Genomic DNA, 24216 nt, shown 5'->3' on the forward strand with positions numbered 1-24216 from the left:
ATCCCAGAACCCCTCTGTTCACAGAACTTTCACAAGAAAGATTGGGGAAAACTTTAGGTGTTTTTACATCTATCAGAGAAATTAACATTGCAGGAATCTACTCTTCATTTCATTTACTGGGGCCTCAAAGCAATATTCAAGGTCCTTCAGAGTCAGGAAACACTGAGGGTTATAAAGGCCATGGTAGTAATATCAGAAACCACTACAGCTTTGGCATTCATCCAGAAACAATGGGGACACGATCATAATCCTTCTTCTTCTTCTTTGTCTGCATTTTTTCCCACTTTTATGTGGGGTCGATGTTTCTGGCCAGCGTTCTCCATCTACCTCTGTCCCACACTTCATCACCGGTTAATCCCGTTGATTGAAGGTCATCCTTGATACAGTCCATCTACCTTCTCTTTGGTCTCCCCTTCCTTCTCCTTCCCTGTACCTCCATTTACATCACTCTCCTCCCAATATACTGTTCATCTCTTCTCATGACATGACCATACCACTTCAGTCTACTTTCTTGGATCTTATCTGATAGTTCTCTAACTCCTGTGGTACCCTTAATTACCTCATTCCGTATCTTATCTTTTCTTGTCACCTCACACATCCATTATAATCCTTATACTGAATAGAATACTATTTATTTGAGCAAATTTCAAAGGAACGATTCTTCTTCCTTGGTTCATTAAGGGGAAATCATACATCTTTGCAGATTAGCTAAGAATGGTCACTAGATATGCCAGTATGTCTAGAAAGTTATAAGACATGTGATTGTCCAAATGCAGACATGTTTGCAACCTCACTGAACATTAAGATAGATTTGTTTTGTTCACCCAAAGATAAATGCCATTTTGCAAGACTGGTCAAATCAGAATTTTATAAACTTTCCACCATTTTCCATGATTTGCAAATAAACAAATTCTTGATTTCTAAAAATAGCCAGATGGCATTGATAACTACATTTTGGCTCCAAATGAGATGTCTTACAGATCTATGACCTCTGTTTTTGGAGCGTTCAGGAGTGTTGCCGTGCAAACCAATCCTATTGGATAATCAGTTTTGAGGGTAATGATGCTAACCTATATAAGCTTAATTTTTATCAAATATCTGCAATATCTTTAGAAGGAAATAGCTTTTGTTGTCTTATAGATTGGCAATCATAGGCTCCAAAAACTGTGTATCAAGAACAGTTTTATGGTTTTAATTTCGTAGGTCAAGGAATTCACCAGTTACTGAAAGACTTATGATGTAAATGTAATTTTTTTATATTTATATTTCTTTCTATAATAAGAAAGTTTAAATGTCACGTGTTAAACATATTGATATCTTCTAATTTCTTTTCTTGAACATATAGCATCAGATTTGTCCTAATCAGGCTATTGTAGTGGGTGATTTAGGAGTTTGATGTTGAAAAACCTCGAGAAGTTAAACCCTTAACAAAGTTTTCACAAGATCTCACTGAAAATATTTATTTCTGTTTACTTTGGCATCTGGGAACAACTTTGTGAACTAAATGGTCTTAAGTGATACAATTTGTTAATGAAAACTCAAAATATTCTGATCCAAGTTTAATGGAAGATTTGAAAATTTTGATTCAAGATAAATGAAATATAACTACATCTGAAATTTTTGCTGAATTCTTTCTTTAGAATCAGTTTTAGTGGGGACCTTTAATTCCATATATTTTTATTTTTTTAAACTTTAAAAGCTTATCAACTAATTCCACTTGAAAGCTATGCTGTGTTTATAACCATTTAACATTATCAGAGATGGTAGGTGTAAAATGGCATCGCATGCATTGGATTAAATTTAGAATTTCATACAAAAAAAGTTTCAAAGATGTTCATTCAAACCAGATTATCATAATTCTAGTAGTTTGACATATTTCTCTAGAGAACACTGGAGATTCTAGTATAATGGGCTAAAAAGATAAAATAATGACCAGTTAAGGTGGTGCAACTTGATTGATACATTAGAGTAGAGTAAATAATCAGAGAAAATACAAAATAAAAAAAAACAAGGTTTAGGTGTAGATTATTTACTTCAGATGCATGTTAAAAACAGTCCTGTAAAAATATACTTGAATGCATTTTTTCATAATACTTTTATTATACTGTGAAGAGGTGTAAAGAATAAAAACTGTGCACCCAGTTGAAAAAGAAGGAGAAAATCTGGATATATTCCAAGCAGCAGAAAAAATGAACCAGCCAACAAATATGGATTTGATAGCCAGGTGAGAAGTATCATTTCAACCAGAAGATTCAGAACTGATTAGGTTATTATATACACTTTTATGGAAACTATTTTATAATGCCCAAAGCTGTTCTTTGATATGAAAGTGATTGTGCTATTTGTAAATTTATAACCTGCACAATTTACTTATTAATGAAATCTCCCAGATTTTATCTGATATTTGTATCCCGAATTGCTCATATTCAAAGCTACCTATAACTCTATATAATACTGCTCTGTATATGAATGCATTAACTCGTCTGAAAAATTTTTAAAATTCAAAATCATCCTGATAGAATGGTGAGCTTCTTAATTAGGTTTCTAAGGTTTTCATTTTGGCTTGTTTGTAGGTAAACATTGATGATTTTACCCGTGTTTATTGAATAGTATATCATCAACTGTTTAGTAATGTACAAATGTTCATAGTTTATTATGTTTGAAATTACAGCTCTTATGTTAATGAAATATTTTGGGTACTTTTTTCATTTAGAGCATTGTCTATATTACAGGCTCATGATGCTGCTATCAAATGCATGGCTCTTGATCAGAGTGAAGAATTTTTCTGCACTGGGTCTGCTGATGGAGATATCAAGGTATGGGTTAAATCTCATTCATATATTTGATGTATAGTCATGTAACTTTCTCTCATATGAATTTAGAAGTAAGAATTATCTAAGTTTTTGGGAAAGGCCACTAAATTCATTTTTGTTTTGACAAGGATATGAAAAGTTAATTATCAGTTAATTATCAAAAAAAGTAGTGCAGTATTAGAATAAGTAAAAAATCCACAAGCAGAGAATAAAGAAGAATCAAGTATTGGCACCGGTCTCCTCATCATCTAGGCTTTTGTAACTTTTAATTTCTATCTTCCCTCTCAAATGGTAACCTCAAACCACTACTTGACCCTAGCAATTGCTCAAGATGTCAGCCTTTCAGAAAGCAAATATATATTGCTGTCAAACAAGAATTTAAAAGATATGTAACAGACAGTAGATCATCTGGAAAAATCAAGACTGACACAGATCACAAATGGTAAATTTAATAAATTTAAGAATGGAAGGGTAGAAAATTAGCATCTGTGAAAAATGAGAAGGTAGAAATAATTTAAATTACAAACTTCATAAGTAAAGAGAAAACATAAATACAAAGAAAAGACATCTGCGTTAGAACTGGGCAATATCTTAGTTGCGTTAGAACTGGGCAATACTAAGATATGAAAAGCTTACATGTACTTTGTCATTATCTTTCTTAATGTATTTGGCTTCATGAATGTAAGGGACACTTGCAATATTGACCTTGTAAATCTTAAAAGATTCCCTTCAGGATCACTTCTGCTTCAACCACATCGTATTTTGCCCAGTACTTTTTACATTTCATTCTTTATATCTCCCCCCACAGAACAAGGCAAATTGTACAAAATTTACTATAGGGATGAAATTTGAGAAAAATTAAGCCATTCAAGGTGGAAAGGACATGTTATAACCACACAACTATTTTCTTTTAACATTTATCAAGCAATAATAGTTACATATTCAACAAAAGAAATACAGAATTGTATGACATACTAATGCTCAGAACAAATTCATTTTACAATAATCATGAGTATATCTTGCTATTATTTGACCCCAAAAGCCGTGAATGGGATGTTCGGATATTCAGGCACTGGTTACTTGCCAAAAATGTCAATGCTCCCCATCCATTCCAGTAGTTTGATCTGCCTAGAATAGTGATTTATAGTGTTGCCCTTTTCTGGCGGTAGTGATGTTTATGGGTTCCAAGTACTGGGGTGTTACTTGATATAGTTCTCCATGGTATTCACTCGTGTTACCAGTTGTTAGTGGTAGGTATGGCCTACTTGCATCATGGAACTCTGTTCGGCTAGCCATGTAGCATTTGCTGGGTGTGCAGTGTCATGAGCCTCTTGTTTGACTAGATGTGCAGGGGCAATGGACTATGGGATAATGGTTGTTGTGATCCAGAAGCCATGGCCATAGGAGTGCCCGATATTACTGGCAGGTAGTTGCACTGAATGTTCCTGTTCTACAACTTGACATCCAGAGCCATCCACTCTCACTACATATTATTCAAATTGGTAAACTTTAATTTCAATTGCAATGCCTGTCCCATTTGGTATTGGAATGATCTTGAAGCCACCAAACTCACTGATAATGCAGGCAAAAGAGAATTTGGAGTGGTTCAATATAATGACATGGCTAGGCCATCTACAATGGGCCATAAGGTGCACTTATGGTTGTAGGCTGTGGATTTCTGTCTGCTACATATGTGGCCTGGTGTGCCGCAACGACCTCAGAGCAGTTGATGGCTTGGTGTTACCCAATTTGGTATGCAGAGGTCACTTCTCTGGATGTTTGTAAAAGGTGGTGATAGCTTCAGTTACAACTATTACAGTGATACCTCTACATACGATCTTAATTCTTTCCAGAAACTGCTTTGTATGTTAAAACGATCGTATGTTGGAGCAAATATTCCCATAAGAATACACGGTAATTTGTTTGATTCGTTCCTCAGCCTAAAAACCCATAATAACTCCTTAATAATTGGCTATACATAATTACACATAACATTAATACAATATGATAATACATAAATATCTAAAAAAAGAATAATAATAAAGAGATAATCAATAAAAAAGGGGTTCTTATGTAACACTTTACCTTAGCGACAGGCCAGCGCAGGTGTAGGGACTGTTACACAGGAGATGGAAGATCAGCGAGGAGGTAGGGACGGCGACTTTGTACAATAACGTGTACGATAACTTACACTAACTTATACTACGTGAACTTTAACTTAACTTAGCTTTTTTTTTTTTTTTTCATTTTTATAATTTTATATTTTTTTTTTACATTTTTTTTCTTTTCATATTTTTAATTTTCATCACTTTCACTCGATTCGGTCTTCCTTTTCTTTGCTTCACTTTCTTTCTTTTCATCATGATCATTAGACCGTTTTAGTAGAGATTTTTTAAAGAAACTATCGAGTGAAAGTTGCTTGGCACAGCTTTTGAGGATTTTTCTGAAATGAGTTAAGCAAACATCATCGAACTGCGCAACAACTTGGCAAACCTGAAGTTTCTGTGGGTGATGTTTGTCGATGAAATCAACCACATGTTGATGATATGCCAACATCTGTTTTATTTCCGCCGTACCTAAGATTTGGCCTACCTCCTCGGTCTCCTCCAACTCGCTCAACTGCACTTGGAACTCATCATGCTGCATGGCTTGCAGCTCCTTGAGTTCCTCGGTGGTGAGCTCTTCATGATGCTCATCGACAAGTTCGGTGATGTCATCTTCATCCACCTCCAGACCCATGGACTTGCCAAGGGATACAATCTCTTCGACGTCTTCCTCGGCGGCAAGCACAGGTTCATTCTCGGGGCCAAAACCTTTGAAATCTCTGGGAGCAACAGCATCAGGCCAAAGCTTCTTATAAGCTGAATTCAGGGTCCGACGAGTTACTCCCTCCCAAGCCTGATCTATGATCTTTAAGCAGTGCACGATATTAAAGTGGCTCCTCCAAAATTCATGCAAAGTTAAATTGGTGCTTTGCGTGACATTAAAGCACTGCGTAAATAAGTGCTTTGTGTAGAGCTTCTTGAAATTAGAGATGACTTGCTGGTCCATGGGCTGGAGGATAGGGGTGGTATTCGGTGGAAGATACAACACTTTGATGAATTTGTATTCGTCAATGATATCATCTTCGAGTCCCGGGGGGGGTGAGCGGGTGCATTGTCCAAACAAAGCAAGCACTTCAAAGGCAAATTCCTCTCCTGAAGGTACTTCTTGACAGCAGGGCCGAAAACTACGTTTACCCATTCCACAAAGATATGCCTAGTAACCCAAGCCTTAGAATTAGAACGCCATAGAACACGTAGCAGGTCTTTATTAATTCTATGTGCTTTAAATGCCCTAGGGTTTTCGGAATGGTAAACTAATAAAGGCTTAATTTTGCAGTTCCCGCTGACGTTGGCACAAAGTGCAAGAGTCAACCGATCCTTCATTGGCTTATGTCCAAGCATTTTCTTCTCTTCGGCGGTAATGTACATTCGACTAGGCATCTTTTTCCAAAAGAGACCGGTTTTATCACAGTTGAACACCTGCTGCTCTACGTAGCCTTCCTCCGCCACGATGCTTTCGAACTTTTTAACAAAGTCTTTAGCAGCCTTGGTGTCCTAACTCGAAGCTTCTCCATGCCGGACAACTGAATGAATCCTGGTCTGTATCCTAGATTTCTCGAATCAACCTCGAGACCCATGAATTCCTCCATCATAGGATCGGCTAAACTCTCCCCCGCGTCACCCCCAGAGCCCGCCGCCTTCAAAGTCACTGTAGATAGCGCTGGCCTTATCACAAATGATCGTTTCAGTGATCGTATCGCCAACAATCTCCTTGTCCTTGATCCATATTAACAAAAGGTGTTTCATCTCTTCAAGGGTAGGGCTACGACGTTTGGAAATAATCGTGATCCCCTTCGAAGGTTTCACTGCTTTAATGGCTGCCTTCTGTTTTATGATCGTCGAGATCGTAGACATATTCCGGCCATATTGTTTAGCCAGATCGCTAACACGTACACCTCGCTCATGCTTTTCTATTATTTCTTGCTTTAGTTCTAATGAAAGCATTGACTTCTTCCTTTTCTCACCACTACTACTACTTCCTGAACCGAAACTAACCTTTTTAGGACCCAAGATTACGAAACACAGAAAACAACACGTGAAAAAGGAAGATAAAAAACACTGTTAATAACTGAGCGAATAGAGAACAACCACACGATGCGCACGAGATGAGAGGACTGATCAAGGTGACGCTCGATTGGCGTCCCTCCGATGTGCTGCCGTCTAGCGGCGTCAACAACAAGCCACGGTTGACGCTTTCGAGAAAATTCCACCCGTACGCGTACTGTTTACTTCGTTTGTTGGAGCAACACTTCGGGTGTCGAGACAGAAATTTGGTCGAATTTTACTTCGGATGTTGGAAAATTCGTATGTTAGGACATTTGTATGTAGAGGTTCCTCTACTCCCCATAAGTTGAGTGCTTGATTAGCTGCTGCTTTCTTTAACCTCAACATAATTTAGACTTCCTCCTGAGGCATATCTTGCTTTGATTTGACAAAGAAATCCAGTCCAATATTCTAATTTTTTAATCCCCTGCATGACACCATCCTTGATCATAATTTTAATAGCCAGTGGCTGTGAACTTAAATTATGCTTGGAAGTTGCATATGCCAGCCTATGTAGCTGAACCCCTAACTTATTGGAAACATCAGTCTTGCAACCTGTGAGTTTGAAAGTTTGAGCCCCACTTAAGCCTAATAGTGAAGTCCTTGTGAGCTATAGATGGGAAGTTTTTGGGGCCATACAGGTCTACCTGCCAAGGGTATGCTGAGCCACAGTATTCTGTCTGTTTTCTTATCTATTTTCCTCACTGGATTATTTCCCTTGCTGGAGCTTTTTGGCTTTTAGCATCCTGCTCCTCGACTAGGGTTATAGTTTAGCTAGTAATAATAATAATAATAATAATATTACCATGCCCTTGCTTAGGTGCTGATCAAACGGATATTTGCTCAGTAAGTAGGACATAGTCCTGTCCCTTGCCTTACACTTCATAATCGACCTTTAAACCATAAAATTCTCGTCCTACTGCAAGAGATTTAATGATGTTCAGGTCAGTCTGTTTATTTCTCGACAAAAAGTGCCAAAGATCTGACTGTATAAGGTCCCTTCTGAATGCATCGTCACAATCAAAGTACACTTACTCTTCACTTATGCCAGCAGTTGATATCATGGGTTGCCTAACTTTTTTTGGCCCGGCTGATTATGAGGTGGGTAGTGTTTTGGATGGTTGAATGTATAGTCCTCTTATGCAAATCAATCAGGCTGACTAGGATATGGTGTTTTTGTCATAGTGAAAGAAGAGGCAAGCAAGCAGTCTATGCTACCACTGTAGATAACTATGCAACTTTGCTTTGATCATTTATCACCAAGCAATAATATCAGCATCTGTCACAAAAGAAGTACAGAATTACATAACATACTGAAGCTGAGATAAATTTCATAATACAAGGTTATGTATAATAATCATATGGGGCAATAGGATTGTTTCAGAATCCCCTAAGCCTCAACTTCATTGCCTTTTTCCCCTTATTTTTCTCATGTTCTAATCATTCTTCTAACAGCACAAAGTACATTGTAGAGATTCTACCTTAGGGAAGGAATGAGAGACAAATGAGGCTGACCAAGGGGGAAATGATGGTTTATATAGTTATTGATAAGACATCACTGCACTTCAAAACTTGTATGAAAATTAGGATTTTAGTTGTCATCTTCAGTCATTTATTAGTCGATCTGCCTTTTGCAGTCGCAAAGTAGAAGAATTTTGGAGGGCAATGGTTTACATTTTCATACAATCACATATGTAAGTTTACTTTGTGTTTCAAGAAAAATTTTGTTTTGGTGCTTGATTTAATTACTTACGAATTTTCAGGTATGGGGCCTTTCAATTCATAATTTGATATATAATCTACCTGGAGAACATTCACGCTCATCTTTGTTCAAAAATCTAAGTCAAGGTGTAACTCAGCTTCATCTTGATGGCAGTAATCGATTGTTTTCATGTGGAGCTGATGGATCCATTAAACTTCGACAGCTTCCGGAAAGAGATCTCAATGTTAGTCTTCTGTAAAGTGTTAGGTGCTTCTGTGTTGTTGAAACTGAATTATTTATTGTCATATACGTTAGACATGCAAGCAGTTTACTGGACCTGTCTATTGTAAAAATGTAATCAGCATGAAGTGAAATGTTTTTCATTTTACCTCGGAGATGTTATTTAGGTATCAAATTCTTACTTAAGACAAATTGAAATCTGTAATATATTTAACTTAAAAACTTTAAATGTTCATTTTTTTATGCTATTTACCAAATGGTAATGGAAAATGATAATTGAATACTTCCCTTTTGGTTATATAACAATTTAACGAGTTTATGGCTCAATTATGTAGTGTAGCGAAAAAGAAGTAATCTCTACATTTGTTGGTATTCCCTTATGAAAAATTTACATTACAGTATTTACTGAAATAAGCATTTTTTTGGAGCTTTAGCTATAGATTTTTACCCTGTGACCAATGATTTCTGTCATATGCCAATCTTGAACAATTGTATGATTATTTTAGTATTAAGTTTAAGTTGAAAATCCAAGTGACAGTGAAGTTAGTCTACAAGGATCAAACAGTTTATACAGTATATTCTTGTTATGCTAGATTGTATATTATAAATGTATAGGATTAAAGTTAATATTGTAAAATGTATAAAAATATATTACACATATGAGAAAATAGTGAGAAATGCTAATGGTTAATTTTGTCAGTTATAGTAAATGACTAAAATACAAGTTTTGTTTGGAAAGAATTCTCAGAGTAGTGTTTTAGATTCACTGAGAAAAAAAATGGAATTGTGAAGGTACATTAATTATTCTTGTACCCTAAAATTTTGACGATAATGAATGAATAACTGACATTGATGGAAGTAACAAAGTTTATGGGCTTCAGTGATTTGTCCCCAAGATGGGTTTAATTTTGTCTTCTGCCTTTTATTGGTTTTTTCTATCTTCCAACTTCTGGCAACTTTCTTCCAATGTATTATTGCTCAGTTCCACCTCCCTTCACATAAGGTTCTTCTGCCTCACAGCTATAAATGTGAGTAAGTGCTGTAATAAAGTCGTAAGAAGGTTGATGGGTACGATTTAAGTAATGTGAAGCCACTGATTATTGTACTCTAATAATCTGACAAATTTACTTCTTTGTTTTTTAATTACAAGCCGAATCTTTCATTTAATCCATTCTAGTGTGTGACATAGAAATTAAAATGTATAACAAACATAGAAAGATGATAGCTATATTATTCAGATGGTAGTAGCGTTCAGGTGTTGTCTATTGCTCTGACTTGTTAGATATTCGTTGATAGTTTATTATAGTGATGTTTCTGTATACTGTACAGTATTGTTAAATGGGAATTAGGTCTTATTGAAATTATTTTTCATTGTAGTATGATGTTAGAACGACTTTTGATAGGACTCGTTTTTTAGTGCACACAAAATATAACTTTTAAGCTTCATTACCCATCCCAGTTGCAGATTCAGTGTTAGACATTTGTTTTTGCTTAGTGATATGGACTGAGACAGGGAAATTTGCCATTTTCTATGTTTTTGTGCAGATTCATATACAGGTGTAACCATGTTTCTCTGTATTGTATGGTTTTAAACTTATAACTTACAGTGTACATATATAGTAGTAACTTGGTTTACAAGTTCAATTCGTTCTGGGAGTGAGATCGTGACCTAAAAGGATTTTGTTCTAAACTATTTTTCCTATAAGAATGAATGGAAAATCACTCAATGCATTCCACAAATCCATCCACATATACACCCATTTTTAAAGGTTTGTAATGAAATTTAGTAAACTAATTACTGTATAATCTTAATAACAGAAATTAATACAAATTGTGAATTATTAAATTCACAATAAACAGAAAGGCTATATTGGATGCTAACAAATTAGCTCTCACTTTACCTTTGAGGAGAGTCCTGGCAAGTTTAGTTCCTAATGGCCAAATACAGCATACAGTTTTGTTAAAAAGCACTTGTCAAAATGTATAATTTAGCATCAGAAATCAGTTTAGCACCATATTGAAAAATTCCAAAGAATGCAAGTCAAAATGTGAAAGTAAAGAGTTAGAAATCCACAATACTATATAAGTTAGGAAATTGCATCAACGATACTCTGTTAATTATATGAGCATATTCTCTATACTGTCCCCCTGAGATAAGCTGATGACAGACACAATTAAAAAAAAAATTCTGTAGTTGCTGTTGTTAAAATAAACCTTAAAATTTTGAATTGATAATATAAGCAAAAAGATTTTTGTTTCTTCTGCTATTTGTATGTAAATTGTATGGTGTCTCGGAGAGAGAGAGAGAAAACGTACTCATATGTTCAAGTGATAACTAATACCGGTAATATAATAATAGCTATAAACGAACTGTATGAAAACTATGACTGACTGTGAAGATGTTTTGAATAAGTCAAGAAATTATAAAGGCGATACCCTGTTATTCGTATGTGCACATATTCTTATTACGTAACAGAAGCTTGAGATCAACTGATCTCAACCAAAAGTAGAAAAAAAAGTCGGTAATTGTCGATTGTTGAAATGCTCCCAAAACTGAAAATTAAGTAAAAAAAAATCTTTAATGAAGCACAATTAACTTTTAAAATCATGAATTTTTACAATGTAATAATGTTTTCTGCTAAAACTAGTGATTAGCTAAATAAATCGATTGCTGTGTTTTAAGCCATAGCCTACGATCTAAAATGGATTTATGCAGAGTATAAATTTATTTTGAGTTTTACTTAATTGATCATTGGTAAGGAAACAAAGATTTTTATTTATTCAGTTATGCGTATGTATTGTATGGCACTTACGTGAAAGATCAACTAATGAAATTGAATGCCGAGTCTTTGTTTATGTTTCTTGCACTGACACGAATCAACGAATTGCTCACCACAATTCACGATACTGTATAGTGATGTTAATTTCGTTCTTAAACTCAGTTTTGTTATATATAATAATGCATAGTTGGTACAGTAATGTATTTCAGATAATATACAGTTCATAGTTGAAATATGAAAAAAGTTGGTGACTTGGGTTCCACATTAAACAAATAGGAAAAATTAGTTTCGAATATGCGATTTTGACGTACACAGTGGTTTTTATAACCTAATTAATTGCAGATAACAAATGTTGACTCTATCCTTTTTTTTCTTTTATAGGTACTGTACTTTATATTCTTTGATCCCTTCCACTTTCTTTTTTTTTTCTTTACCCATGTTATTGGTGTTCTTCAATACTGATTTGTTTCCTGGACCTGAATATCCTGAAAAAAGGATAGGTATTTTTTATTATTTAATTGGAAATAGAATATAAAAGTATATGACTGCAAGGCATTTGCACTGTTATTATGTATATATACTACTGCACATAAACTGATTTTGGCTGTACATTTTGTTCACATTAGACATTCCATAGCATCATACTTACCAAACCTTTTTTCTTTCATTGTAGAAATGTTTTGTAAATAAATAAATGTAACAGTTTAATCCCCCTTTTATTGATAACATTACATGTATTCAGTAATTAAGCATGGACTCCCCAAGAAGAAGCAAAAAATTATTTTTCACCACTGCAGTTTCATGGTACAAGTAATCATGGAAATGTGATAAACTTTTACAATTCATGTTATTTAAAAATTTATATCCAAAGACGTCAGCTTTGAGTTAAATGCAATTATGAGAGTTGAGGGTTACTCATGACTTACAAGCTATACTCGACAACCTTGCCTTTGGGCTGGTAAGGCTCCGTGCACTTCAATGTCACAACAGGAATTAACTGCCAGTGTACTGGATGCACAACAAGAAGGCATGGATGACAGAGCTCTTCTTGAGCTGGTTTCAGTACTGCCCTTGACAATGCTCCTGGACGTACATCCTCCGTCGGCTAATGATTCCTAAGAAGCAAGTGGTCTTTCTTCCAAACACCACTGTCTCGTCAAGCCTATAGATCATGGGGTCATCAAGAATTTCAAGGTCCAATACAACTGATGATTGAAGGCGCAACTCCAAGTAGCTGTTGATAACTACCCTGACCTCGGAATAATGGAGTATTCAAAGAAGTTCACGATTGCGGACTGTCTGTTGTCGAGGATTTTTTCCAAGTGACTATCGAGAAGATTGTGACTTTAGCGAGGGCATTCAGTCAAAGGCTTTGCCGAAGTGCCTGAGGACGACGTCTTGGAGTTGCTAGGTGGTCTTAACAAGGAGCTGACCGAGGAGGAACTGGCTGAATTAGTTTATTCAGCAAGTGAGAAAGAAGATGAGGCTAATGAACCTGACAAGGGGGATGAAGGCATCACGCTCAAGAAGTTGGCAGAGATGTCATGGTTGGTGGAAGAGTTGAAGCAAAGGGCGTACAGCATTACAGCCTGGATCATTCATTAGTACGTGGCCTGAAGTTCATGCGTTCCAGGAATGAGATTTTTGCTGGTTATAAGAGTAGTTTGGATGAGATGATGAAGTCGGTGAAGCAGCTACCTATAACCATGTTCTCCCTCAGGTTGTACCACCGCCTCCTCCAACCTCCGAGACTGAGCCTGAGCTGTCACAACCTCCTTTTCCAAACTCGGATTCTTTTGAGCATAAAACCCCTCTACCAGATACCACAATGGAGCTCAGTGATGATGATGGCATAGATGATCCTCCTCCCCTTGCAGAGTGGTAAGATATTTTTCAGTATATTTTCCTATTCGAACAGTTTTTTAATTATACAGTATGTACATGCACTAGTGTATGTCTAGTACATTAAAATAATAACGATACAGTACTGTGCAGTTTTTATCATTGTTTTCATTTTTTCAATACTGTAGTGTTAAGATTAAATATGGGTACAGCTTTTTTAATCATTTTATTTTATTGAGTACAGTACTAAAGTATGATTTTTTTTATCCTGCACATACATATACCTGTATATACACTTCTATTCTATATGATTTTTTTTATATTATCTAGGTCTAATTCATTTAAAAAAGAAATTTCTTTGCAGCAGTGACTGCTCGTCCACAGAGATGAGTCATGCTTTGCAGTTACATCCCTTCATTGTTCATTTCATTGGTCATCCATTTGTAACTCCACCTCACCAACTATGCCTTTATGCGACGTATTTTCTGGCAAGTTATGTCATATGTTATGGGTAATATTTTTTGTAGATAGTGTTATAAAAGAAATGATACTTTTGTATTTAATATGGTATGTACATAAACATGGAATAAGAAATGAAGATGAGGAGTATATATTAGAGATAGCTCAGAATTTTGAATTGGTATGTATGAACACCTGGTTTTGGAAGTTAGGTAAGCAGCTGATAAGCTTTGAAAGTGGAGGAGTGGAAAGCCAATTAAATTACACCCTGGTTAAAAGGGTTAATAAAAAAAAATATTGTGATGAACTGTAAAATAATTTCGGAGGAAGCATCTGTTAAACAACATAGACTGAAAGGGATGGATTTTGAAATTAGAAAATGAAAACCCTAGAAGAGAAAGAGGGGATCTAAAATTAAGTTGTTCCGTAACTGAAATACAAACCACACTATTTACATGGGGTAATTACTTCGGCGTAGCTGAATGACGAGCCATAAGAATTTTAACGAGGGTTTGCTACCCCACCGCTAGTTAGCGGAGGCTAGGGAAGGGTAGCTTGCTACCCCCCCTCACACACACTAGTGAGTGCTTCACTTTACTTTTGGCTCGGATGGCGAGCGGACGTGTCTGCTCCCATCCTCGCTTGACAGCCATTAATGCTTTTGTCTTTTTCTTATACTTAATATATATAAACATTCTTGGTGTTTATATATATTTTTGTGTATAGAATATAGTAAGTTTTTCTTTTCAGTGTTTGTGCGGTGTGTGTAGTGTACGACAACGAAGAGTGAAACCACGGCTTAGCGCTAGGCCACCTCCATTTCACTTCATGGTGCGCGGCCCTTCTACTTCTAGGCCACCATGGTTGCTCTTCATGGAGGGCGGTCTCTCTCGAGGTCGTTCACCTCTTACTTCTACTACGTACTAGTACTTGAAAGCTTCTTTCCCGTTGCTATTCTGTTTTATTTGTCTCAATTATTTTTATGAAATCTAATTGTGTTTTAAACTGGTCAGCTTCTGGGAACACTCCCCTTTGGGGGTCTGTGTTTCTTACTTTGGGAACATTCAGTCAGTTATATAATTATAGTTGTTATAATTCTGTTTTTGTTAAAGTTCTCCGCCCTCCCCCTTCTCCCGCAAGTGTCAGTGGGGGAGGAGGCCGCATACCTAACTTATGTTCTTATGTTTTACTTTTAAATATTAAACTTAGCCGGTGAATATATAATAGCTGATGTCTCCGACGGCTCGACAGATTCCAAAAACTCGCGAGCGATCGCCGTGAAGGTTGCGGGTGTGACCACCAGCGCCGACTATCGGCCAGATACCGCATATACTTGTAAACATCTCCAGTTCTTCTCTGTCGGTCTTGTCGACAAGTTAGTTCCACTCGCTTTATGACCTCGAGTTTTCTACCGAATTGGTGAAGTACTTGGTGTTGGTTTTATTGCTTTCGCCGTGTTGGATTATTCAATACTATCTTCAAAAGAAATGCTTTTTTTTTTATCTCTGGTTTTTCCAGAGTAAAGATGGCCGACCCTTCCCTCAGTGTACGGAAGTGTGTTTAAGGCTTTTAGTAATTATTTTATCACGTTATAAATTATTGTTGATATTTATAGATTTTCCTCTATATATTTTATATCTCACCCGCCTTTATTAGGCCTCTTCGATTAGCTTTCCATTTATACTAAACATCAAGATAAATTTTATGTTTTGTTTATATGCGGCCTTTACCTTGTAGGCGGTCCTAACTTGGAAAACGAAGTTAAACAACGTTGAGCCCATTCAACTTTTATTTTTGTTAAGTTTAAATCAATTGCTCTGTAAGAGTTATGAAATGAATATTTTTTAGAAAATATTTTAAGAAATATATTCTTTGAATAGTCTTCGTGCTGTTTTTTTCAAAGATGAACAAACATTTGGTTTATTTATGCTACGCAGTTTGCGCTCTATCATTACGATAGAGAAAGAGAGAATCACGGTTTCACTTTGCAGAAAGAGTAAATCGATTTTGACGTTTTGTTCATTCTTCTTTCAAACTGAAGTGTTTTAGAGACTAATTTAAAGGAACTTGTTAGTTTTCAATTTCTTAGTCCTTTCAGTTTTTTCCTTTGGTCAAATAACCTGTTTATTGACGAAGGGTGAGTGGGCAATTCTCTTGTGTGTGACAAGAGAGAGAGAGAGAGAGAGAGAGAGAAAGAGAGAACGATCCGATCTTTATTCTCGTCCCAAGTCTCTGTACAAGGAGTTTGGGAGCGAGTAACGTTGTTCTCGATTCAGTTTTTTACTCTCGTCTCAAGTCTCTGTACGGGGAGAGAGGATAAAACGTTTTTAGTTTTTATTCTCGTCCCAAGGCACTGTACGGTGAGAGATTGAAAACGTAGTCTTTAGTGAACTAGTGTTTAGTCTCCTCCCCAGTCACTGATCCTTTTTAACTTTATATATTTCCGTTTTATTCGATATATATGTATATGTTTATTGATTTTTGCATGTGTGTTTCATTTTGTACTAATGTGCTTACATTATACGACTCATTTCGCAATTATAACCTTTTGATGTAAGGGAGAATTGCGTGCTTCAGGTAGAAATCAGTTTTATTCATGCCTAATTTGAAATTATTGAAAAATTCGATATCAGTGAAGGGAAAAAAAAAAAAAAAAAACATGTTCTGTGTTCGTTTGTTCGTGATTGTCGCTCCCCTAGTCCGAGACCTCTTTCAGGCTCCCCTGCACCAGGGAGAAGTAATGTCGTAGGACTTAAGGGGACGAGAGGCTTTAACCAACGTTCAAACGTTCCCTCTTTGGTATCGGACGTTTCTCGTCAAGATCGCCCTTACCATAAGACGGGTGAGACTGTGTTCTCCTCGTCATCCGAAGACTTTTCGCAAAAGAAACCTTGGCGCAAGGTTTCTAGACCCTTGAAGCGAAAGTCAGTCCCTTCAGGACAGGTCCAGCGTCCTGGCTGTAGCCATTGGGACAGCTCTGACCCTTTGCAGTCGTCGGAAAACTGTTCGCCTATTAAACGCAAGCGTAACACAGGGTCCGAGGGTCGCGGTAAAGGCAATGTTTTGCCAACACAGACGTTACCTTCGTCTCGGCCCGTTCCGACTCCCGTTGATCCTAAATGGGTTGTCCTGCAGGACATGCAGACTAAGCTTGCCTCCCTTATGGAGAAGTACAGTATGACGTTGAGCAGGTTCACGATGAACCTTCGCTTTCGAGTCGCCGTTACGCTAAACGAGACTCTGGCCGTCAGCCGCCCAAACGAGCATTTACTCGTCTGTTTGACGTTAGTGCTGACGTTTCTTGTACTTTGAAACGTGATGTCAGTAGTTTTTCACGTCAGTCACGTGACATGGATCCTCCCTCGCTGCAGTCTCGTGTTGACTTTCAGCCGCTGCCGCAGTTTCGTGTTGACGTTCAGCCGCTGCCGCCGCAGCCCCGACCTGACGTTCGCCGACCGGCTCAGTTGCCTCGACTTGACGTTGAGCGTCAATCACCGCAGTCGAAGGTTGTTTTGCCTGCTCAGTCTATGCTGTCAAGGCAGTTCCGACGTGACGTCGAGCGTCAATCAACTTCAGTTGTTGTTGTTGGTCAGTCACAAGGATTTCAGTCCTTTCAGCAGCGGCGTGACGTCGCTTACTCTACTGCTACTGCTGCTCCTTTGCTTGTTAACATTGCCTGTCAAGCGTTGCCGCCGCGGCAGGTCTCTCCTTTTCATGAGACTCGGCAATTGTCGGACGAGGTTCCTTCAGATGAGGAAGTTGCTGATCCTCCTCCTACTGATATTCCTTTGGGGACTTTGTCAGACGGAGAGGAGCCTAAAGCTGCTCAGCCCTCTATGGACTTTAAAAAAATCATGCTGATTTTTAAGGATTTTTTTCCGGACCATTTTGTAACTGCTGCTCCTCGTTCGCCTTCGTCAGAGTTTACGCTAGGCCTAGCTACTTCGAAGCCGTCGTTTTCTAAGCTAGTGCTCTCTCGCTCTTCTAAGAGAGCTTTACGTTTGCTAGCCGACTGGTTGATCACCAGGAGGAGTTTGGGGGAGACAGCCTTTGCTTTCCCTCCTTTTAAACTGGCTTCTAGAGCGAGCGTCTGGTATGACACGGGAGAAGTTCTCGGCTTGGGAGTTCCTGCCTCTGCCCAGGGAGACTTCTCAAGCCTCATAGACTCTCCCCGTCGCCTGGCCATGCGACGCTCCAAGATTTTATGGTCGGCTTCAGAGCTAGACCATCTCCTGTTAGGAGTTTTTCGAGCGTTTGAAGTTTTTATTTGTTGGATTGGTCCCTGGGAGCCTTAAGTAAGAAGGTCTCTCCAGCTGTCAATGTATTGCTGTACAGTTATGTCATGCATGAACAAGGCTATCAGGGATGGCTCCAATGATCTGACAGCCACGTTCACTGCAGGAACAAGGCTATCAGGGATGGCTCCAATGATCTGGCAGCCACGTTCACTGCAGGAGTACTTAAGATGTAAGTGCGCTCAATGTGTTCATTGTCAAGACAAACTTCACGATGAAGACTACCAAGTCTGTCTTGGCAGCAGTAAGGGAAGGCGACTGGATGGTCTCTCTCGACCTTCAGGATGCATACTTCCACATCCCGATTCATCCAAACTTTCAACAACATCTGAGGTTTGTGGACGGGAAAGTAATGTACCAATGTTGAGCACTGTACTTCGGCCTCATTCCTGCTCCTCTTGTTTTTACAAGGCCCTTGCAAAATGTAGCAAGCTTTCTACATTTTTTGAGGATTCAGAGCCTCCCTTTATTTTGACAACTGGCTAATCAGGGCGTCGTCATTATATCGCTGTCTGGAGAGCCTCTAATGGACATTAGACCTAACCAAGGAGCTAGGTCTCATAGTGAACGTAGAGAGGTCGTAACTTACAGTACCCCATCCCAGACTATTCTTTATTTGGGAATGGAGATACAGTGTCTGATTTTTCGGGCCTTTTCGTCTCCCACAAGAATGGAACAAGCTCTGTTAAAAGTCCTTCACTTGCAAGAGAAAAACAGTTGCTCTGTAACAGTTTGAACTAGCCTCGTGGGAACTCTTTCATCGCTGGAGTAGTTTATCTCTCTGGGGAGACTCAACCTATGCCCTCTCCAATTTCACCTAAACCATTGGAACAAGGAGAAGGGCTTAGAGAGTATCTCTTTTCCCAATCTCCAACTCAGTCTAGACATGTCTGACTTGGTGGGACAGCAACATCAGACTTCGAGAAGGTCTTTCTCTTGCGATCAAGAACCCAAACCATGTGTTGTATTCAGATGCATCGGATTTGGGTTAGGGAGCTCCACTGGACAGTCTGGAATGCTCGGGTCTTTGATCCACGGATCAGAAGGAACTCCATTTAAGGCAAGCAACATCTCTCCTTTGGCGAGATTTGTGCAAGGAAAAATGAATGTCTTGGCGGACTGCCTCAGCAGAAGAGGACAAGTCATCTCCATGGAGTGGACGTTGCATAAGACTGTGTGCGAGAAGCTATGGATGACATGGGGTCAACCCACCATAGATCTTTTTGCGACTTCTCTGACAAAGAGGCTCTCGACTTAATGCTTTCCAGTTCCAGATCCAGAGGCAGCCCACATAGACGCTTTCCTGCTGGACTGGTCTCACCTGGACTTTTATGCCTTTCCACCTTTCAAGATCCTAAACAAGGTGCTGCAGAAGTTCACCTCTCATGAAGGGACCAGGTTGACATTGGTTGCTCCACTCTGGCCCGCGAGAGAGTGGTTCACAGAGGTACTTCTATGGCTGGTAGACGTTCCAAGAAGTCTGCCGTTACGGATGGATCTCTTGCGACAGCCTCACGTAAAGAGATTTTATCAAAGCCTCCCCACGCTTCGTCTAACTGCCTTCAGACTATCGAAAGACTCTCTTGAGCTCGAGGGTTTTCGAAGGAGGCAGCTAGAGCGATCGCGAGGGTAGAAGATCCTCTACCATCAGGATCTATCAGTCGAAATGGGAGGTATTTAGAGACTGGTGCAAGTCCTCCTCTATTTCCTCTTCCAAGTGCCTCTGTAGCGCAGATTGTGAATTTTCTGCCTTATCTGAGAAACGGTCGCTCCCTCTCTGCATCCACCATTAAAGGCTACAGAAGCATGTTAGCTTCTGTTTTCAGGCATAAGGGTTTGGATCTTTCTAATAACAAAGATCTCCAAGACCTGCTTAAGTCTTTCGAGACTTCCAAGGAGCGTCATATTTCGACTCCTGCTTGGAACTTGGACGTGGTCCTACAGTTCCTTATGTCAGACAGGTTTGAACCATTAAATTCAGCCTCCCTGAAGGATCTTACCCTCAAGACACTTTTCTTTGGTGAGCTTGGCTTCGGCTAAAAGGGTTAGTGAGATACATGCTTTTAGCAAGAACATCGGTTTCTCCGCTAATGAAGCAGTATGCGCTCTTCAACTTGGTTTTTTTGGCCAAGAATGAACTTCCGTCTCGTCCTTGTCCTAAATCATTTGAAATCCCCAGTCTTTCTGAGATTGTAGGGAATGAAGTTGAAAGAGTGCTGTGCCCCGTTAGAGCTCTTAATTTTTGTTTATCCAGAACTAAACCGCAACGAGGTTGTTCAGAGGCTTTATGGTGCTCCGTTAAAAAGCCCTCTTTGCCTATGTCTAAGAATGCGTGGTCTTATTTTATTAGACTTTTGATTCAGGAGGCACACTCTCAATTAAGTGAGAAGGATCATAATTTACTTAAAGTCAAGGCTCATGAAGTTAGAGCGATAGCAACTTCTGTAGCGTTTAAACAAAATAGACCCATTAAAAGTATTATGGACGCGACCTTTTGGAGAGGCAAGTCGGTTTTCGCTTTATATTACTTAAAAGATGTCCAGACCCTTTATGAGGACTGCTACACACTGGGACCATTCGTAGCAGCGAGTGCAGTAGTGGGTGAAGGCTCTACCACTACATTCCCTTAATCCCAATATCCTTTTAATCTACTCATGAAATTTTTAATCTTATTTTGGGTTGTACGGGAGACTAAGAAGTCTTTCGCAATCTTTTTGATTTGGCGGGTGGTCTAAATATTGTTTCTTGAGAGCGCCCAGATTAAGGGTATTGATGAGGTCCTGTTATAGGGGTGTTCACCCTGGTTATAGCAGATCCTGGGAGTCTTTCGGCATCCTAAGAGGATCGCTGGGCTTCATGAGGATAGCGGACTAATGAGGCAGAGTAATAATCAGAGTCTGCTTCCTTACCAGGTACCTATACTTAAGTCTGTTTTTTGAATAAATGTCAAAAACTCTTGAGCATATACGCCTTTATTGTATTAATACTGGTCTCTACCCACCACCATGGGTGTGAATCAGCTATTATATATTCACCGGCTAAGTTTAATATTTAAAAATGATATTTTGATTATAAAATAAATTTTTGAATATACTTACCCGGTGAATATATAAATTAAAGGCCCTCCCTTCCTCCCCGATAGAGACCTAGGGGACTGAGAAGAACTGGAGATGTTTACAAGTATATGCGGTATCTGGCCGATAGTCGGCGCTGGTGGTCACACCCGCAACCTTCACGGCGATCGCTTGCGAGTTTTTGGAATCTGTCGAGCCGTCGGAGACGTCAGCTATTATATATTCACCGGGTAAGTATATTCAAAAATTTATTTTATAATCAAAATATCATTTTTCCTCGGGGTTACTCTTCGGAGTTCCACCCGCGGGAATTTCTGTTAAATAATTATTTACATTTATTTTCCCAGTTAACTATGCAGTTTCTTCGTTTGACTGAAGTGTGCCAACGAAGCAGAGCTGTCCTGTTTATGCCCGGGGAGTCTGCTGTCGCTGCCGTCTCTCTAGGATATCGTCATGGGCGTTATCCTTTCTCTTAGAAGTTCTCCCGTAACAACTGTCAGCTCTTCAGTCCATCCTAGAACGATAGGAGGTTCGCCTCCAAGGGTAGTTAGTTAACTTCCCTTCTTACCTTTTTCCTGGTCCTTAGGCGGTTATGCTCTTGGGGCTGAGTGACCGCCCTTGTAACCTTGCTCAAGGGGCTGGGCGGTTGCAAGTCCGGACCCTGGAACTTAGAGTGACTATGCTCTTGGTGCTGACCGGTCGCTTCTGTAGCTATGTTCAAGGGGCTGAACAGCTGCAGGATCTGTCTTGTGACCTCTCTTGTTCGCGAGGGAGGCCACTCATAAGGACACTCATTCGCGAGGGAGGCCACTCATAAGGAATCCTCTTCGGAGGATGGATCCTTACAGGTCAGCTTGCTGACCCCACGGCCCTTAGGGGTGCCATTACCAGTGTCTGGGGTTTCCTGGTCCTTAAGCGGTTATGCTCTTAGTGGTGAGCGACCTCTCTTGTAACCATGCTCAAGAGGCTGAGCGGTTGCAAGGCTGGCTCATGGAACTTGATGTGACTATTTTCTTGGGGCTGAGCACTCGCTTCTGTAGCTTTGCTCAAGGGTCTGAGCAGCTACAAGTCAGTTTTGTGACCTCTCTCGTTCACGACGGAAGCCACTCTTAAGGGCTCCTCTTCGGAGGATTGCTCCTTAGGTCTCTTCTACGAAGTGTCACCTCTCTCGTTCACGAGAGAGGACACTCATAGAGACTCCTCTCCGGAGGATTGTTCCTGATAAGGTCAGCTTGCTGATCCAATGGCCCTTAGGGACACCGTCACCAGTCTCTTCTACGAAGTGTTTACCTCTCTCGTTCGCGAGAGGCCACTCATAGACTCCTCTTTGGAGGATTGTTCCTGATTAGAACAGCTTGCTGTTCAGTCACTAACACCTCGATGTTTAGTGACAGGGAAACTTCGTTTTCTTGTTACGCTGACCCTTCGGGGTCTCATAACTTTAGTTACGCAGAACCCTTGGGCTCTCGTAACTTTAGTCACTCCTACACTTCGGTGTTTAGTGACAGGGAAACTTCGGTTTCTCGTTACGCTGACCCTGCGGGGTCTCATAACATTAGTTACGCAGAACCCTTGGGCTCTCGTAACTTTAGTCACTCCTACACTTCGGTGTTTAGTGACAGGGAAACTTCGGTTTCTCGTTGCCCTGCCCTTCAGGGTCTCGCAACTCAGGCTACGTTACGCCTTTTGGTCTCTCGTTCCCTTAGTCAAGACCTGCTGTCCTGCCGTCTCCGTTCCTGGCTGCTGACGCGCTGTGGGCGCCCACGACTAAACCTGACATTGTGCACAAGGGACTTGAGCACAAACTGCGCCTCTAATCCTTCAGCTCCAGGTTTAACCTACGCCCCCTCATGCTGCTGCTATTCCAGTCTTAGCGCCTCAGCCCTCACCTGCGCGCGTGCGCGCACCTGTTCCTGTTACACGCCAGGGTTCCCCTGCGCCTCCACTCTGCGCGCCAACACCCACCAGCAGTTCCTGATTTAGTGCGCCAGCGCTCTCCTGCGCAGTACTTCCAGTGTTGATCGTCAGCTCTGTGCTGAAACAGACTTGCCTTGGTCTACTTCAGGGGATGCTCTCCCTTTAGGGACACATCCCAGTTCCTGTGCAACCTGTCAGCTGATCCTTCAACCTAGAGCACAAGCGCACGCGTGCTTTTACGCATTCGCACACGCGCTAGCGCTGACGATCTTCTTATACGCACAAACCCCGACGATCACACCTGCGCTGACGATCTTCATACTCGCGTGATCGCCGACGATCATCCGCACGCGGGCACCAGTGGGTTCCCGCTCGCATTCGGCACGCCCGCACGCGCTCCTATATTTTTCCACGCGCAGGCACCAATGGTTTCCCGCACACTCGTGTGCGCGCGAGCATTTCTTTAATTTGCGTGCCCTTCTTCCTGATATAGCGCACATGCACCCACCAATGCCCCAGCGCGCTTCTACAATTCAGCGTGCAGTCCAGGATGTGCCCTAGTTAGCGCACGGGCGCTCACAGGTACCTCTGGACTCTCCATCCAAATTGCGCAATCCTGTACGCATGCTTCCAGTTGCGCACAAGGTTCCGGTTGCGCGCGATATTCCAGTTGCGCGTGATGTTCCAGTTGCGCGCGATATTCCAGTTGTACACCCATCGCAACAGCGCACACCTGTACGCCCGAATCCGATGGCGGCACACATCGTTGGAGTTTTTCTCCTGAGAGATCGCAGGCGCACACCAGTGGTTCAGCCTGCGGGGTCTCCAAGTCTTCTACGAAGGGCACCTCTCCCATTCGCGGGAGAGGTCTCTCATAATGACCACTCCTCGGAGTATCAAGTCTCCTGCGCGCCCAGCTCACCCACGAGCTCCTTGGGGTAAGATG

General features: G+C 40.1%; 1 protein-coding gene across 5 annotated transcripts in view; it reads left to right on the forward strand.

Annotated features, from left to right (window-relative positions):
* Positions 1-12391, forward strand: part of LOC137649986 (dmX-like protein 2) — a 192412-nt gene extending 180021 nt beyond the window's left edge. For all 5 annotated transcript variants that reach the window (XM_068382984.1, XM_068382988.1, XM_068382985.1 and 2 more), the window contains 2 exons: positions 2733-2816; positions 8725-12391. In XM_068382984.1, coding sequence (XP_068239085.1) covers positions 2733-2816; positions 8725-8922 — 282 coding nt within the window. In that variant the 3' untranslated portion in view covers positions 8923-12391. The remainder of the gene's footprint in view (positions 1-2732; positions 2817-8724) is intronic.
* The last annotated feature ends 11825 nt before the right edge of the window (positions 12392-24216 follow it).

This window comes from Palaemon carinicauda, chromosome 11, assembly GCF_036898095.1.
Source record: "Palaemon carinicauda isolate YSFRI2023 chromosome 11, ASM3689809v2, whole genome shotgun sequence".
Classification (NCBI taxonomy): domain Eukaryota; kingdom Metazoa; phylum Arthropoda; class Malacostraca; order Decapoda; family Palaemonidae; genus Palaemon; species Palaemon carinicauda.